Raw genomic sequence first — 19,193 nt, 5'->3', positions numbered from 1 at the left:
CCCGGAGGACTGGAAGGTTGCAAATGTCACTCCACTCTTTAAGAAGGGAGGAAGGCAGAATAAAGGAAATTATAGGCTAGTTAGCTTAACCTCAGTTGTTGGGAAAATGTTGTAGTCTATTATTAAGGATGAGATTTTGGGGTACCTCATCAAAGTCAGCATGGTTTCTGTGAAGGGAAATCTTGCCCAACAAATCTGTTAGAATTCTTCGAGGAAGTAACAAGCACTGTGGACAAAGGAGAGGCAGTGAATATCATTCACTTTTCAGAAGACGTTTGATAAGGTGCCACACATGAGGCTGTTAAGCAAGATAAAATGCTATGTCATTACAGAAAAGATACTGGCATGAATAGAGAAATGGCTGACAGAGAGGAGGCAGTGACTGGGAATAAAGGGGGCCACTTCTGTTTGGCTGCTGGTGAATAGTGGTGTTCCACAGGGGTCGGTATTGGGACTGCTACTTTTCACATTGTTTGTCAATGATTTGGATAATGGAATTGATGGGTTTGTGGCAAAATTTGCAGATGATACGAAGATAGGTGGAGGGAAGCAATGCGATTGCAGCAAGACTTAGACAGATTGGAAGAATGGGCAAAAAGGTGGCAGAAGGAATACAGTGTTGGGAAATGTATGATAATGCATTTTGGTAAAAGGAACAATAGCGCGGACTATTACCTAAATGGGGAGAAGATTCAAACATCAGAGATGCAAAGGGACTTTGGAGTCCTGGTGCAAGACTCCCAGAAGGTTAATTCACAGGTTGAGTCTGTGGTAAAGAAGGCAAATGCAATGTTGACATTTATTTCAAGGGGAATAGAATATAAAAACAAGGAAATAATGCAGAAGCTTTATAAGACACCAGTCTGACCACACTTGGAATATTGTCAACAGTTTTGGGCCCCATATCTTGGAAAGGATGTGTTGTCATTGGAGAGAGTCCAGAGGAAGTTCACGAGGATGATTCTGGGAATGAAGGTGTTAAAATATGAGGAGCGTTTGACAGCTTTGGGCCTGTACTCACTGGAATTTACAAGAATGCATGGGAATCTCATTGAAACCTACCGAATGTTGAAAGGACTAGATAGGGTGGATATGGAGAGGATGTTTCCTATGGTGGGGGTATCCAGAACTAGAGGGCACAGCCTCAAAATCGAGGGGGTGTCCTTTTAGAATGGATGTAAGGAGAAATTTTGTTAGCCAGGGAGTGGTGAATCTGTTGAATGCTTTGCCACAGACTGCAGTAGATGCCAAATCTGTGGGTATATTTAAGGCAGAAGTTTATTGTTTCCTGATTGGTCAGGGCATCAAAGGATATAGAGAGAAGGCAGGTGTATGGGGCTGAGTGGGATCAGGGATCAGCCATGTTGGAATGAGAGAGCAGACTCAATGGGCTGAATGGCCTAATTCTGCTATGTCTTATGGTCTTATGATTTTGAGTATTGTGAACCTATCTTGTGTTTTAAAAATATTAGAATACATCATCTTCCTCTGTTTTTTTATTTTTGGATTAATTTTAAGTTTTAATGTCTAATTACATGTTCTTTTGGTTTAATCTTTTATCCTTTTGTTTACTTAATATTTCCTGTATGTGGATATTGGTTTGCCACAGGTATCAACTTGGGCTAGATGATGTTTGACACAACTCATGAGTGATCTAGTTGCCTGCTTTTTTTCGGAAACTTGTACAGTACTCAGCCTTGTATCACCTTGCACAGTACTGGAACTTGGAAGATAAGTAATAACTTAAAAGGCTAGGGATAGGACAGAAACAAGATTCAAGGGGAAAGCACATACTGAACTTTGCCTTTCTTTGGTTTAGATAGATCAGGAAGGGGATGTAATAAAAAAAATACAGAAAATGATGTGTTTGTCCATACCCACACAGCAGAGGAACAGAGTTAACATTTCAGGTCAATAACCTTTCATTGTTACCCATGGACAAATAAGTTATAAGTTAGTCTCTTTGCTGATTGAAGGGAAAGAGTGCAGGAGACAAAAGGAAGAAAGCAGCCTGTGTTATGCTGGAAGGCAGGAATTATTAACTTCCAAAAGTTATGAGAAGACAAAATAATATGGATCCAAAAAGGCTATATTTGCTGCTTCAAATTGTAGATACAGTGGTTATAATCATAATTGTACAATTCCAGACATCCCACCTCCCCCGGAAGTTCCAGGAGTCTCCCGCATATGAATAGTGGCTCCCTGATGCCTGCAAATTATATACAATATCCCGGAAATCAATTTTTTTGAGAGCGAGAGAGAGAGAGAGAGAGAGAGCGAGAGAGAGAGAGAAAGAACGTGTGCCACGGCAGAGTGTTCCTAAAAAAGAAAATATAAAATGTACGTCACCCCAGACTACATTAAAGTGTATCCCTGCCTAATAGGGGTAAAAAATAATGACAGTGTTGCTCGCTGCACTGTTTGCAACAATGATAAGAAGGAAGAAGGTTAGCAGGCAGGAGTTGGATCTGCTGGGCTATCATGTGACATTGTGATGGGGAAGTAAACAGGTTTGAGCTTGGGGATTACAGGCTGTTGACTGGTGATTGTAGAGTAGTGGCAAAGATTGTAAAGTGACCTTTCAGAATGCTGTTGAGTACAGGGAGAATATGTTACAGCATCCACTGGAGATGGTGGAGAGCAAGCTACTCTGAATGTGCATCTTAACATTTCCCAGGACAATGAAAAGTTAACTCTGTTTTTCTCTTTGCTAATGTTGCCCAACGTTTTGTTTTTTCGTTTTAGATTTCCAGTATTCACAATACTTTGCCCTCAGTGTTAGTGTACCTATGGTTGGTATCTACTTTATCTGTTCTGTTAATTTTTCTGAAGGTGGAGTCAGCAATGGGTTGCTTGGTTTAATTCACCAACTTATTTTCACTCTGGTTAAACAGAACAGAGACAACAGTACAATGAAGTAACTGGCAGAGTAAGTTTGGCTTCACTTAATCTTACAAAACAAATTAAAATGCTGGACCGACTAGAGTGTCTTGCTTACAGTGGGTCACACTATAATCTATCTTGCCAACAGAACGGACATCATTTATTGCTCACAGGCATCTTACTGCTTGGATTCCTGTCACATCTTTTTGTAACTATTGCCCCTTCGAGCATCTTCTAGGATTTCTTCTGAAATAGTTGTTGTTTGAGAAAGGCATTCAATGCCTCAAAACTGTTCCACAAATCAGTTAAATAGTGGCTGATCTGATCTTAACTATGTCTGACTGCCTTGATTCTCACATACCCCTTCTGCCAAATCAGTTTTAATTTATTTATTTGACAGATCTTTTTGGAAAAACAGGGAGATTCCAGATTTATTTCTGAGGAAGTGCTTTCCGATATCACCTTGGACCAGCTAACTCTAATTTTAAAGCTATGTTCTAGACCTAAATGAAGTACATAGTTACTATCGATTAACCTATTAAATTCTGAAGTCAGTTTCAACTTTACAATTTTTTGATCTGTGTGAGATTTAATACCTTTGACTGCCACTAGACGGTGACTCAACATCTTATTTTGCCAGAAGAGGAGAATAATTGGCCCATTGGGTCTATGTTAGTTCCCCAGGAGCAATCACATCAGTCCTGTTCCATAAGACTATAAGACAGAGGAGCAGAGTTATGCCATTCAGCTCATCGAGTCTGGTCTTCCATTCGATCATGGCTGGCCTATTTTCTCTCTCAACCCCATTCTCCTGCCTTTTCCCCATAACCTTTGACACCCTTACCCACTCTTCTTATTTCCCAGTACCTCATAATATATTTTCTCCTTCCTTTATGCTCCTTTTGGTATTATCCTTCCTTCAGAAGTAATTTGGTGTTGCCAATTAATCCACCATCACGTCTTTAGGATGGGACAGGAAACTGCAAAATCCGACAGAAGTCTATTGCCGTTATGGAGAAACTGTACAAACACCATACAGACAGCACCCATGGTCAGGACTGAACCTATATCTCTAGAGATGAGAGGAAGCCGCATTAACAGCTGGGCCATCATTCCACCCAGCCAAAGAAAGAGTCTGCACAGCAAATACTGAGCAAACAACTGTAGGGTAATGTAATGGCTGACAGAGGACACATATTTTTCATAATAAAAACTGTTCTACATAATTCACAAACAACGTCAGTGAGTTGTTGGTTCATTTTAAGAGATGGTGTCTGAGGTAATGACTTTAGGGTAAGGTGACTGTTCTTTGGTTTGTTGATAATAGAAGTAAGGAGCTGCAGCTTTTGTTAAGCACATAAAATGACTCTTGCATATTTTATTCACAAAATCCTATACAACAAATACTTTAATTCCAATTCCCATTCCCATTCCGACATATCGGTCTGTGGGCTCCTCTTGTGCCAAGATGAGACCACCCTCAGGGTGGAGGAGCATCACCTGAGGTTCTGTCTGGGTAGTCTCCAAGATGATGGCATGAATATCGAATTCTCCTTCTGGTTAAAAAAAAATTCCCTCCCCCTCCACTTTTACCCCATGTTGCACTCTGCCCTTTCTTCTCTTACCACCTGACTATCAACTCCTCCCTCCGCCTTCCCTTTCTCCTGTAGTCCATTCTCCTCTCCTATCAGATTTCTTCTTTTCCTGCCCTTGGCCTTTCTCACCTACCTGGCTTCACCTGTCAGTTTCCTCCCCCTACCTTTATGTTCTGGCATCTTCCCCTTTCCTTCTCAATCCTGAAGAAGGGTCTTGCCCAAAAATTCATCTGATCATTCACTTACATAGATGCTGCCTGACCTGCTGAGTTACTTAAGCACTTTTTTTGTGTGTTCCTACACATCAATCTACATATTCAAGATTTCAACATAAAAACAGAAAATACTAACAGGGGATACTAAATCAGTTCTATGGACAGGGAAACTGAGTTAAAATCCAAATCAATAAATCTTCATTGGTCTAGTTTGGATGAAGGACTGTTTTGTTAATCTGACGTGTTACCTCTTTTTCTCTCCAGAGTTGATATTTAGCCACTGAACATCCTAAAATTTTCTGTTTTCATTGGTGAGAAAGACTCTGGTAAAAATATTAATTTTAATATGTGCATCGTGCTTATAAATATATTAAACAGAGGTTCTCGGTATAATTCTGAACTTAGAGCTTTGACAAAGCAGAAAATTTAGAGGTTCACAGTTGCTAAATGCAGTTCCTTTATAAAATTCATGTTAATAGAAGCACTTGATTTGAAATAAGTCAGTATGTCCATTTAACTAGTCCTGTTTGAATTTAGAATGTATAAGGATGGGTGATATCCATGGGTAAATAAAATGACAACATCGGGATCTAATGGAAAGTGATTTGCAATGTTCAATCCCTTCTGTCTTTGATTGTTCAGGACTGATCCCAGCAGGGTAATCCACTACAATGGGGGAACAATGATAGCCAGTGGCTCATCAGACAGAAAAATACGATTTTTGGATATCAATCGTTCCAAAGACATTACAAATGTAATACAGGGGCATGCCGGAAGCATCAAGACACTCTTTCTATGTGAGGAGCGCAATTTTGTCCTCAGCGGAAGTTTTGACCTCAGCATCAGGTGGGAGTTAAAGTACTTTAATCTAAATTTCTCAGCAAGGAGCGCATTTCTAAATAAACTGTTTAATTGTTTGATTTGTTAATTGTTCACTTTTAGACGGTGGAACCTGACGACAGGGTCGTGTATGACCATATACCGTGGTCACATGGGAGGTATAACCTCTCTGCAGCTGCACAAGGACAGGCTTGTATCAGGGGCAATGGACTGTTTGACCAAAGGTTAGCCAAACTTCAGGTATAGTTTTACCCTAATCTACCCGGGACTGAACAAGATTCCACTTTTCCATCTTGTCCAGGGTCCGCAATGTTCTGAGCGCATCCACAATATCCTCAAAACAGAGGGTGAGCAGCCAGAAGCCGTGATACATATTGGTACCAACGATAGAGGTAGAAAAACAGAGGAGGTCCTGAAAACAGAATAGTAGCCGAGATGTGGGGTTGACTTTGCAAAAGGAGCTGGAAAGGACATGTAATAAGGGTAAAGTCACAATTGTCATGGGGGATTTCAATATGCAAGGGGATTGGGAAAATCAGGTTGGTGTTGGATTGCAAGAGGGGGAATTTGTTGAATGCCTACGAAATGGCTTTTTCGAGCAGCTTGTTCTCAAGCCTACTAGGGGAAAGGCTATCTTAGATTGGGTGCTGTTATTAGTCCCAGATCTTATTAGTCAGTTTAACATAAGGGAACCTTTAGGAAGCGGTGATCGTAATATGATTGAATTCAAACTGCAATTTGAGAGGGAGAAGCATAAATCACATGTATCTTTACACAGACTCTCAGGTTGAGTCTGTGTAAAGAAGGCAAATGCAATGTTGGCATTTATTTCAAGGGGAATAGAATTTAAAAACAAGGAGATAATGCTGAAGCTGTATAATCCACTGGTCAGGCGGCCATTGGAGAATTGCCAGCAGTTTTGGGCCCCTTATCTGAGAGAGGATGTATTGTCTTTGGAGAAAGTCCAGAGGAGGTTCAGGAGGATGATTCCAGGAATGAAGGGGTTAGCACATGATGAGCATTTGGCAGCTTTGGGACTGTACCCACTGGAATTTAGAATAATGTGTGGGGCAATCCCATCTCTTTGTTTTTTTCTAGTTTTCTCTTGATCTGAGCTCTATTTTTTAGCTGATAGATGTTCAGTTTCCTGATTAGTTCCCTAAATGGTGAACAAGCTTTTGACACTTAGTGCTAATATATCTAGTATTTCCACTGAAAGTCAGCATTTCATAACAGTAGCATTCTGCCATCCGTAGAAATTTGTTAGTGTTGGAGATGAGAAATCAAACTGTCTTTATTGGATTATGTTTTGATCATTTAAGGATGCACCCTAATAGCAATCAGGCAGGTAATGCAATTGATGGTGTAAGGATGCTGAGCTATAGTTCTCCTTTATGCTAGTTGCTTTATAACTGTTTATGAAGTCAGCTCATTCACTGGGCTTGGCCCATAACACATCATCCTCTTTTGGTAATATTTTGATGTTTCATTTCCACTTCCTTGAGATCTATCTTTGGTTTCCTCCCAGATTCATCATCACCTCTCTTGTCTTGCATCCAACTTCTTTCTGTTAAACACTAGCCATTCATTCTTGCTATTCTTTCCACTTCTTCTCCCCTTCCTTGCCTCTGCACTTAGCTCTTAACAAGATCTGGAATGTTAGTTCTGCTTCTCACCATGTATGTTCCTTATGTGCTACCAGCAATTTTTCTTTTACTTCAGATTCCTAACATCTGCTTTCATAATCTGAAGCAGCAACACGAGTCTGAAATAACAATCAAATCCAATTTTTATTTGATCCATTCTGTTAATTTATTTCACTACTTTGTCAAAGCATGGAATGCTGTAGTATAATTTCGATGGACCAATTTAGATTAGCCCATGTTGTGGTCTGTGGAGCCAGGACAGATGATTGCTGATAACTCAGCAGTCTTATGCCACTGGCTGCATTAATTCTTTCCCACTCTGAATAGATATCAGCATACATTGTTAAATATCAAAATGAAAACAGTGAAGTTAATGAGAGTAACACACATAAAATGCTGCGAGAACTTGGCAAGTTAGGCAGCATCTATGGAAATGAATAAATTGTCTGCATTTTGGGCCAAGACCCTTCTTCAGGACTGGAAAGGAAAGGTGAAGACACCAGAATAAAAAGCTGGTGGGAGAGGAGGGAGGACAACTAGAAGGTTATCATTTCCCATTTTTCTATTTTCTATTTATGATTTATAATTTAAATTTTTAATATTTACTAATTTTAATCATTTTTAATATTTAATATTTGTAATCCAGGGAGTGGGAAGCACAGAATCAAATATCGCTGTGCTGATTGTATGTTCTAGTACCAATTGTTTGGCGACAATAAATTATGAAGTAAAGTATAACTAAAAGGTGGTAGGTGAAGCCAGGTGGGTAAAAAAAGATAAAGGTCTGGAGAGGAAGGAATCTGATAGGAGAGGAGAGTGGACCGTAGGAGAAAGGGAAGGAGGAGGGGATTCTGGGAGAGGTGGTAAGCGGATGAGAAGAGGTAAGAAGCCCAAGTGGGGAATAGAAGGACATGGGAGGGGGAGGGAAATAATTTTGCCTGAAAGAGAAATCAATATTCATGCCGTCAGGTTGGAGGCTACCCAGACGGACTATAAGGTGTTGCTTCTCTATCCTGAGGGTGGCCTCATCCTGCACAAGAGGAAGCCATAGACTGGCATGTCAGGACGGGAGTGGGAATCTGAATTAAAATATTTGGCCACCGGGAAGTTCCATTTTTTGGCAGATGGAGTGGAAGTGCTCAGTGAAGTGGTCCCCCAATTTATGACGGGCCTTGCTGATGTAGAGGAGGCCGCACTGGGAGCACCAGACACAATAGACAACACCAGCAGATTCGCAGGTGTTGCCTCACCTGGAAGGACTGTTTGGGGCCCTGAATGGAGATGAATGGGCAGATATAGTACCTTGGCCACTTTCAGGGATGATTTCCAGGAGGGAGATTGGTGGGGAGGGATGAACGGACAAGGGAATGTACTTCGAATTTTTAAATCATGGAGGGAGCAATTCCTGCAGAAAGTGGGGGCGGGGAGGGTGGTGGAGGGAGGTAAACATACGAGTTAATGAGAATTATTATTTGTAACTGATCTTTAAAAGGTGCCTTGATGGTGTGAATCTCTTAACCTTGTAAATGGAGTGCAATTTCTGTCCCGATTTAACAAAATCCAGCATTTAAAATATTTAAATATTAATTGAATTCCATCTTAGACACAAAGGAATATGTAATTTAAAACTATTGCATTAAATGTTCTGTAGCTCAGTGCCAGAATCAAACCAAATGAATGTTATAGAGATTTATGTGGTCTTGGCAGCATCAGTGCTATGTAAAAACATGGAGTTTGAAGTAGTGGCTTTAATTTACACTTTAGCCTCATCAGTGAAGCAGATGTAAGTTTCATGAACACCAGCTGAGAGAATGAAAATGTAATTTATTATGATATTTATGCTAATTTCAATAAATACAATTAATCTTAGTAGGCTGCAGTATCAATTTAAAGAAGTAATTCCCTATTTGTTTCTGATGTTTATATCCTTGCCTTTTCAGAAGTGAACCTTTCTCATGCATTTCTCCACAGTAAAGGATCAAGTTGATTTATTACCTAATTTCATGCCATAATTCAGATCTTACCTATCACATACTGTGTCCTTGAATACAGAACTGCGTTCAATATTAGTCATTTTATCATAATTGGCTACATTATTAATGATAAATCTGTCACTGGGATAATTCAGTCAACGTGGAATCTTGTTTTGAACAGTGTACTAATGGTGTTGCTTGACGTTGTTTAAAATAACTTTTTTAAACCACCAGTATGGGACCTTGAGCAAGGAAAATGTCTCTCAAGCCTCAGGCATAATAAGCCAGTTCTGTCTGTGGCTGTTAGTGAGAAGAATGTGATAAGCAGCTGTGAGAATGGGGAAATCCACATCTGGAACCTGGAATCAAACTCCATAGTTAAGGTATTCGAGAAAGAATGGATCAATTTTTTCTTCAGTGCTATGTCATTCCTCGAGGATGCATTATCCCACTGGACAATAGGAATATGACGCAACAACAGGGAAAGCATCAGAAATTACGTGAACTTATCCTCTTCTACAATTTAAAAGTAATCTTTATTCATAAAAAGATCAAATGTATACAATGCAGATTATTCAAGGCAAGTTTTTTCATGATGATTATGTTCTCCCACTAATGTTAGCCTGTAATCAGTTATCATTCATATACAATGCTAATTGACGGTTCACAGACTTCAATTAATTAGTGTGTGATGGTTGGGGAGCTCCAAGCTGTAATCATTATAGTGATTGCACACAACTTCAGCAATCCCTCAGTACATAGTTCCTGATCTCACTGCATGCCATTTGCAGCAGTTGATTGCAAAAATCAGGGAGTTTTGGGAATGTCAGCGGGAATCTTTCATTGCATTGTTCCCTTTCCTGCAATAGATTCTGGAGAAGTAACAGTACAAGGTGCATTATGTAATGCACATTATTCAGTGTGTATCCCTGGGAATAACCTACACAGCACAGAGCCCTGCACTATGCAGCTGTTTGTAACAAACTTTCACAAATGCACTACATCTCTTCCTGACAAAGACACTTTCTGGAGGTGGATGCACAAGTGTCTCACTTCCAATGCATCCATCACAAGGACAATATGCTCTGTGACCAAAATCTGCCCATACACGACCGTCATCTTTCTGGTTTGCATTAGCCAAGGAAAACCATGTGTGAGCAATCAACTGTGGATGTCCAGCACTAACCATGTTTACATAACTATTCATAAGGATCATATATTCTTGAACTTAATTCATATCAAGAACTCACTGAAGTTCTTGTTTTGCTTAGCTCTCTTAATGATGCTTAGCATTAGTCCTGCTGGTGCATGCATGATCAAATGATAGCAGGCATGATGGGCTGAATGGCTTAATTATGCTCCTATGTCTTATGGTCTATGGTACTTAATGTAGCATCTGTACATTCTACACTATTCAGTATGCAAAATGCCAATTTAAGTTAATTGTGCATTGCTCTAGTTAGGTTGGTTGACCACAGTATTTGTCTCAGTTGATGCATTTTCCTTTTCTGATATTCAGATTCTGAGTGGTCACCAGGGCCCAGTCACGTGTTTGTCTTTCGACCAATGGCACTTGGTTAGTGGGAGCAAAGATGAAACTGTTAAGGCCTGGAGTATGATTGGCAAATTTAATAAATGTTTATTGACATTCAGGCATCCAAGGTGAGTAACTTGACTGAATGAAAGACTCGAGCAATGCATACTAATTCTAAACTGTGAAAATTGTTTTTCCCAGTGTGTTATGTGTTATATTTCACATCTATTTCTCCATTACACAAGTTGAACAGACAACGATTATTTTCTCCATCATGGTGCCAGAAATTTCTCTCCCCTTTTAGTTCTTAATGTCACAATATCGGTGCAAACCTCTCCAATGCTTTTTTGAGAAAAACACCTTTTAAAGGCTGTGAAATATGTTAGTGCTAATTGGAAAAATAAAACTTTGCTGTAGGTTTGCCTTGTATGTCACCGTGCTGGCATTACTCTGCAAACTTATCAGTGTTAGTGCTGAAGTTCATCAGCCAGCTCTTAAAGGTGCAGTAAGATGAAGTGTGATATGGTGAGCAGAGAATGGCAACGGCCTGCCTAATGTAGCTGTGACCAGCAAACTGCGAGCAGTGCCTTGTATTGGCAGATGAGGACAGGTATGATCCTGAGAGCAGTGACCAACATTGTGAGAGCAATTCAGGCACAGGTGTCTAAGCTTGAGCCTGAATTCACAGATACCCAATGCAGCTACTTCACAGTGGGCATATAACGCCTCAGCACCCGACAGTTTAACCATCTGAACTTCACTGGAAGGTGTGCTTCTATCTATCCTGAATGAAGAAGCAATATCCACACAGATTATTGTTCCTGAAGATAGTCCTTCATCCTAACTGTGAACTCAGAATGCCTCAAGTTCACATTCACAAATTATGTTTTTGTATAATTTGTCAGTGTGCATTTTCATGACTTGAAAGCATTGTGGTACTAGGCTCTGAAAGCTGCACAGGATGTGAGGAAACCCCAACAGAATGGGATTTCTGTCTTTCAATCGTTTTCTGCCAGTAAGTGGATTTTACAGGATAAATTAACAGGTCCTGCTCCTGGTTACCCCACCGTTCACTTCCATTCATCTCCAAGGTTTTCCAAAGCTCAGGGACCATGGTTAAAATAGAAAAGCTATTAAAGAGATGGAATATAGACTCCAAAAATTTCAACAACTGTCCTAACCACCTGAAAGAGGTCTGGCTGCCTGCCTTCTTCATCACTACCAGAGTTAATGGCAAATAGATGGGGTTACTGTTTCAAATTTGTTAATATTTTGCCTTGTCATAGTTTAATGGTTAACTTCAACTTAACCTATTGCCCTTTGTTATTTTTGATTTCCCTCATTGATTTACTTTGTATTTCAACAGCACAAAATGTCAGTTGAAGTTGTTGGAGTTTTGTTTATAATCCTTTCACACTGCAGGTTGTTAGAATGTTATTTATGACCTTATCACTCTACAGTGAGGTACTTTGTCTGCATCATCTTTACCTTCGGGTACTCAGTGGATGCAGTGATGGGAAGATCAGAATTTTTGACCTGTACCGTGGCACCTGTCTAAGAGTGATGAGAGCAAGTGGCCGTGGTGATCCAGTGCTTTCCTTTTACCTTTCTGAAAAGAGGTATGATGTAGGTTTCTAGAAACTATGGAATCACATTGCCCGGTTCAGTTCTGTACACCCTACTCCTCTGGTTAATTGTGCCTTTCCATTGCTCATCCCTGCCCTTGGTTCACCCTTCCAGGCCCACTTCAGCTTCCACCTCCATCTCAGGTCAGCTCGATCTCCACTCTGTCTTCTCTCCTTCAAATTGGCTGTAACCCCACCCTGCCAGGTCCACAGCTAGTCCCAAACATCCTACTCTGAGGCCCTTTACTGTTGCACATTCAATGGTTCATTGCTGGTTCACCCCACATCGTTATCACCCTTTCAGCCCTGCTTGCTTCCCATCCTACCAGGCCTGTGCATAGTCTGCCTCTCAGGATCATCCTGCTTCCATCGCTCTTCTGCCCGCCGTCCACTATCAGTGAGTTTAACATGGGCCGCTCTGTCACTTTCGCTTCGCTGTAAGCCTGTAATTACCTCCTTAGTTAGTGGAACCATGGAGATATCCAGGCCCCACTCTTGGTTCAGCCATGAACATTACCCAATGTGTGCCTTCTTCTTGGGCCATCAACCCTCAGTGAAACATAGGCCATTGGTGACCTCCCGTCTCCATCGTCCAAAGTCGATGGTATGGTTGGAGTTCATCAATGTTTCTGTGATCCACTGTATTCACTGTACAGGGGATTGGCCTACGTAGTTTCACCAGAGCCCTGTTGGCTAACCTTACCTGTTTCCACCTCTCACGACAGTGACGTAGGTTTGGACTTTGAGAAGCCAGTTTGTGCCTGTAGAACCCCAATGTCGTCGAACCGTAATTTCCTCCCAAGATTAAGGGCGTACTATACGTGCCAGCCTTGTTAGAAATGATGGTAACATATGAATGAATGTAATTTTGTTTTCTTTCTCTGAGAATGACCGCAGATTTCTGCACTGTTCCATTTAGCATTGTAATAAACACTGTTGCCACTGTGGTCGCATTTCACTTTGAGGATGTCACGTGGGACTATACAGTGCCATCTGCAATCATCGAAAGTCCAGCACAAGAAGACCTATTTAAAATGGCACCATTGAGGAAACAGCCACACAGTTATGTTCGTGCTCAGCGCATGAGAAGAATTGGTTCAACCAACGAAAAGATCTATCATAGACAGGAGGAGATCTCACAACAGGGTCTGTCCCATCATACACGCTTAATGTCAAGCCGATGTATGCAAGAGGCACAAAGTAAGTCTTTTAGAAGTTCTCAGATAGTTATTTCTAAAATATTTTTTAAAAAAAATTCTCAATTGTGATTGTGGGATCTTATTACATTGAAAATTTAACACAGTTAAATAAAGATAAACATGATGTTGATTGACATTACTTTGCAGTTGGTTTCTGTCAAGATATTATTTATCTCTTTGTTACTCTTTGGAAGGAATTCAGTCAGGTTCTACGAAAATTCCAAACTTGAGGGAATTTCAGTATCACGGTCCAGAATCAATGCTTGTTAACCGGAAATCAGAATTTCTATCCAAACAATCACCAACTGGTTATGTGTCCAGCGCCCCAGAAGTGTTCTCTCAAGGAAGAAGTGATTACACACTGTCCAGCTGTGGGTATGGTGAGTTACTAAAAAAATATATATTCCTATCTTTGATTTATATCCAGATAAATTTTAGTAGGTCAGATAAATAGACTGTGATGATATTCTTCCCTTTTGCTTCTTTGATTGGTGGCTTATTGTTTCCCCTCAATAAAACGCTTCTCATTTATGAACTTTCAGTACTAAAAAAACAATCCAAAATTGTTGTTTTATTATCAACGCAATACTCCTAGAAAAACATATTAGGATTCCCAGTTCTAAGTTCTTTAGAGTAAAACTCAAATTAAAGAAAGAGACCAAATTCCTCATTGATACCTGAACAGCTGCCCAAAAGGTTGCAAACAATGTGGGGGAATTTGAAACTTTCAGTTAGTTTGGTGGCTTGAAACATTCAATGTTTTATTTAAAGCAATGATTAATTACTCATTAATTAGGTTGGAGTGATCACCTGTCCATGTTTGGGAATCTTGAGTGTGAAGGGCAGCCATTCATCAACAAGATAGAAATGCCTCCTGATTTTGTGGGGCTTAAGCTGGATAGGTTCAATCAGCTCCTACAATATTTTGCTTCGTTGCTGGTGATTCTATATTTCTTCAGAGTGACATATTGAGTAGAAATTAGTTTTATTCCTTACAAGCTCCCAGTAATATTATTATGGCAATTTGCAACCTGCTATTTCATCACTATCACAGTAATTGAAATGGTTCAATTAAGTTACCTTCTTCACTGGGCTGCGAGTCCCTAGAGTTGGAGATATAGCAGAAAAGTGGGGAATTATTCAGTAGTCATCAGGGAAAAGCTATTATTGACTTTCTCCTTCTCTAAGTCAATTTGCTAATTCAGCATGGTCTTAGGAACAAGTTGAGCTTGTTTCTGTAGCATGAATGGAACTTTGCATTCCCCGCCTTAAAGAATTGAGCTGGTGCAAATACCAGGAAAATGCAGTTAATATTACTCTATTCATAGTGTATAAAATTGTATAAATATGATCTATTTTGTTTATCAAATTCTCTCAATCCACAACCAAAAGGCAACAACTGTATATCTGGGTTTAGCCTCATGATGATAACACCCTTTCTTCTCTGATTTTTGGTATGGCTGTAATAAACAAATTGATGAACAATAATTTCTGAAATACCTTTGTTGGCCCCAAAGCCAAAAGAGATAAACTTGGGAACTTGGCTCCCCTTGTAAAATAAGAAGTTAAGCATGAATGTTATCCTTGATTCAAGTTTTAATTTTAAATCCCACATAAGGAAATGAGACCAGAGCAGCATTTCTACGCTAAAGGAATATTGCAAAGGTACATCCGTTTCTGTCATGTAATGATGCTGAATAATTAATTTACACCTATATATTGAATAGACTAGATTACTGCAATACTGTACACTTGTTACTGACCTTCCAAAGCAAGCTATTGACAAAGTCCGACTCATTCAGAACGCCGCTGCTAGACTTTAACCACAACTAGAATAAGGGAACATTTCAATCCCATTCTATCTACTCTGCAATGGCTTCCTGTATCTTTTGGAATTGTTTAAAGTTCTCTTACTTATTTTTAAAGTTCTTAATGGTCTGGGACGAGAGTACATTATAAAATTGTTTTTGTTATATAATCCAGTTGCCTTCTTCCGCCGGTCTCTTAAACAATCTCCCTCAAAAGATAATTGGCAAGTCAACTTTTTTTAATTACACTCCCAAACTGTGGCATTCAATACCTAAAACTAGAAGTGCTTGCAGACCCAGTTGACACTTTTAAATGTTGGCTCAAAACCCATTTATTTAACCTTTTAACTAACATCTTGTTGTCTTTTATTTTTTTTCCCATACATTTGTACTTTTATCCCACTGCAAAGCACTTTGAACTACATCAACTGTATGAAAAGTGCTCTATAAATAAAGTTATTGTTATCATCATCTGCGGTTTGCATTTTCTCATGTCCTTAAGAGAATTTTACAGCAATAGAACTAGATCAATATTTGTAGCATAAACAAAATAGTCCACAGGATTATTTCAGCTGCAACAAGGATGCTCAGGCTCATCATCACTAAAGTGTTATTTCAAAAAAAAAACATTTATGTGCATTTGCTGTTAGTATTTTAATTATAAATTCTGAATGTCAGTTATTCGACGTCTGTATAAGTTACCAATCATAGCTCAGTGCCAGCAATCTTGCCTTTGTGTCAGAAGTTTGTTGTTCAAATCCAAATCCTGTTCCTTCAGCACGAAGTCTAAGTTGCCACACCAGGGCAGTAGTGAGGGCATTGTATGAGAGGCAACATTCTGGATGAGCTATACCCCCACAAGGATATGTATAGAAATACGACAGCCTTTTAAGTCCTTTAAACAGATGCATCCATACATTCCTTATGCTGCTTAATAGATTATGAGGCACTAAAGTTCCTGTCCCCAACCCCACATCGACACCATTGGACTCATGTAAATGCATTTGGTATAAACACAAAATACCTGGGGACAGCATTTTGAAGAGCAAGTGTAGTATATCATAGTAACTTATTATCTCTCAACTGTCACTTTAAAGGATTATCGTTGTTTTTTGAGGGATATAGGGTGAAGTGGCTTCTTTGCTTTCCACAATACTTCAAAAGAGTGAAATGCATGCAAAAGAATGCAAGGACAAAGTGAGAATGTAGAGGGTTATTTTAAAAAGATGTTTTGCATGATTCCTATTGCAACTTATTATGAAAGCCACTATGACATAACAGGTTTAAATTTACTGTTTTTTCATCTTTGTATAGATAAAAGGACTGATTCATTGTCAAGTGTTTCAAGGTTTCTATCAGCAAGTGAGCAAGATACTTTAAAGCAGATTAAAAAAAACAGGCTGTCTAGGCCAAGAACTTCAGACAACATCTACTTGACTGTCAGTGCTATTAAGAACAGCTTTGGATTTAGTGAAACAGAAATAAACACTCTCAATAATATTTCACTCTCTGTTGATTGGGGTCAGCACCAAAATCCTTTGAAAGATATGGAGAGAAGATTTATTGCAAAAAAGCACGCAGTTACAAGCGGTAAAATTATTGGGAATGACACTGAATCAACTGAAGAGTATGTTGCTATCCAACCCATTCTTCACAGTTTCGATTTTAAAAAGCAAAAACATATGCAGAACTTTGCACTTCAATCCCCCAACACAAAGTGTTTTGCGATAAAGCCAATGATTAAACGATCAAAATCAACTCTAGGGTTTGTAGAGCCTGTCCAATTTTTCAGTCAGAAGAATAGGCCACAAACTGCATTTGAAGACATAATCAAGAAAAACAAAGTATCAAATGATTCAAAAGAAAGAAATCAACTCAACGGCTTCTTGGTTCCAATTTCTACGATATCCCCAGTAGCTGCAGAACCAAAATCTGAACAGAGTGTAAACATTAACCCATTTCGAAATAGGAGTGGCTTCAAACTTCGGACACCAAAACAACGAAAAGAATACGAGGAAGAAATAATTACAGAACAAAATATGAACCGACAAAAACTAAAACAGGAAAAGGGAATAGCTAATCTGAAGGCAATAAAGTTCTTGAAATTGGACAGAAATTTGCCAAACAGACCATAGACAGAATACAGTTGATAAAGTAATACAGTAATTGAGAAGAAACCTTTTGCAAGATGCAAGGGTAACATTATAAATGTCACTTTGTCTGTCCCCTTTCATATAGGTTATGTTAAAAGTTGACAAAATAAATACATCTGTAAAGATTTGAAAAAAAATGAAGGCAGAATAATTTGTTGTGATAAAGAATGTGCCAGTCTGTATTATGAAGAAATAGCTTAAAAAACAGGGTTCACCAGTAATGAATGGGAAGTTTAAATGCTTCTGCTTGTATGTTGTTTCTTACTTCATGGAAACCAGCTAACGTGCATGGATACAGTAATGTGGGATCATCTCAAAATTCGTATTCTGAATAGTCAGCAAGTAATGATTAGTTCCTACTGTTTCAATTGGCACTGTAATGCTAAGATGGATGATAACGACAATGATTTGATATTGCTTATAAATACATGCAGTTTATAAAAGGTCAACCAAGATATATTCCTAAGTAGAATTAAAATTGTTAAGGACTTAAACCCAGTTATCTTTGTTACGAGACTTTGCAGAAAGATTTATGAATTGCCAACAATGAGGGAGCTTGGATTTGGAAAAAAAACAATTGAGTGCATTCTTGGAAACAAACTTCTGTTCCTGTTTTTGCCAGAGACAAGAGGACAAATCTAGCTCTATGCATCTATATTTTTGGGGACTACTGCCTTCTTGACTCCTTGGTCCACTCATCCTTCTACAACCAACTCTCTCTTATCCCTGGACCTTTCCCCTGCCTTCACAATGGATGCAACATTTGTCCCTGCACTTCCTCCTTCAACACCATTCAAGGATGGAAACAGTCACTTCAAGTGAGGCAAACGGTCACATGTATCTCCTCCAACCTTAACTACTGCATTTGGTGTTCCTGATGTGGCTTCCTCTATGTTGGCGTGACCAAGAGTTGACTTAGCAACCATATCTGCAATATCCATCCCGAGGTCCTAGTTTTAGACCATGTCAACTCGTATCCCCATTCCCACCCTGATTTGGACATTTTTGGTCTTTCCTTCTGTCAGGATGAAGTCTATAGGAAACTAGAGGACCAACACAAGTTCTGCTGGGACACAACTTAATGGCAAGAATGTTGAGTTTCCCAATTTTAGGTACTAGACCTTGCAGAAAGATTTTAGGAATTGCTGGCAATGAGGGAGCCTAGTTCAGGAAAACCAATTGAGCACATGCCCAGAAACAAACTTCTCCTACTCCTTGTTTTTGCCAGAGACAAGAGGACAAATCCAGAACCTATATGTGAGAGCCCAGATACAACTTATGGTACACCCAGTAAAGCCTTTAAAATTGGAATGAAGTGATAATGCAAAAGACAAATTCAGGAACAAAAATCAAACAAGGTTCTCTTGCCTGTCACTGAAGACAAGTAAATATATTGCATTACCAATTCCCAAAGGTTTTGTGGGCTCAAGTTGAAAAAAAACTGGAGCTTATCATTTAGCACCTCACACCTCTTCAGTCATAGTTGATCTCTCCCCAAAATACATATCCCTGCTTTTGACACAACTTCCTTAATACTTTGGCATAACAAAAGTTCATAGCTCTTACATTTTAAGATGTTATTGATTTAGCATAAATTGTTGTTTGCAGAAGGATTTCAAGCTTCTTTTAGCCTTTGCTTGTAGAAGTATTTCCTATCTTCACCCTTGGAAAGCCAGGCTCAAATTTTTAAAATGTCCCCCACTCCCAACCAGTGGGATTATC

General features: G+C 39.3%; 1 protein-coding gene across 1 annotated transcript in view; it reads left to right on the top strand.

Moving 5' to 3' along the window:
- The window catches only part of fbxw10 (F-box and WD repeat domain containing 10), a 74,543-nt gene extending 55,626 nt beyond the window's left edge, over positions 1-18,917 (top strand). Inside the window, exons 8-15 of the mRNA XM_063074290.1 lie at positions 5,336-5,539; positions 5,636-5,757; positions 9,387-9,535; positions 10,672-10,814; positions 12,147-12,305; positions 13,231-13,511; positions 13,705-13,890; positions 16,633-18,917. Coding sequence (XP_062930360.1) covers positions 5,336-5,539; positions 5,636-5,757; positions 9,387-9,535; positions 10,672-10,814; positions 12,147-12,305; positions 13,231-13,511; positions 13,705-13,890; positions 16,633-17,453 — 2,065 coding nt within the window. The 3' untranslated portion in view covers positions 17,454-18,917. The remainder of the gene's footprint in view (positions 1-5,335; positions 5,540-5,635; positions 5,758-9,386; positions 9,536-10,671; positions 10,815-12,146; positions 12,306-13,230; positions 13,512-13,704; positions 13,891-16,632) is intronic.
- Positions 18,918-19,193: the final 276 nt, after the last annotated feature.

This window comes from Mobula hypostoma, chromosome 22 (genome assembly GCF_963921235.1).
Source record: "Mobula hypostoma chromosome 22, sMobHyp1.1, whole genome shotgun sequence".
Classification (NCBI taxonomy): Eukaryota; Metazoa; Chordata; class Chondrichthyes; order Myliobatiformes; family Myliobatidae; genus Mobula; species Mobula hypostoma.
The sequence above is the reverse complement of the archived record's forward strand: the minus strand, read 5'-3'. Positions and strand labels throughout refer to the sequence as shown.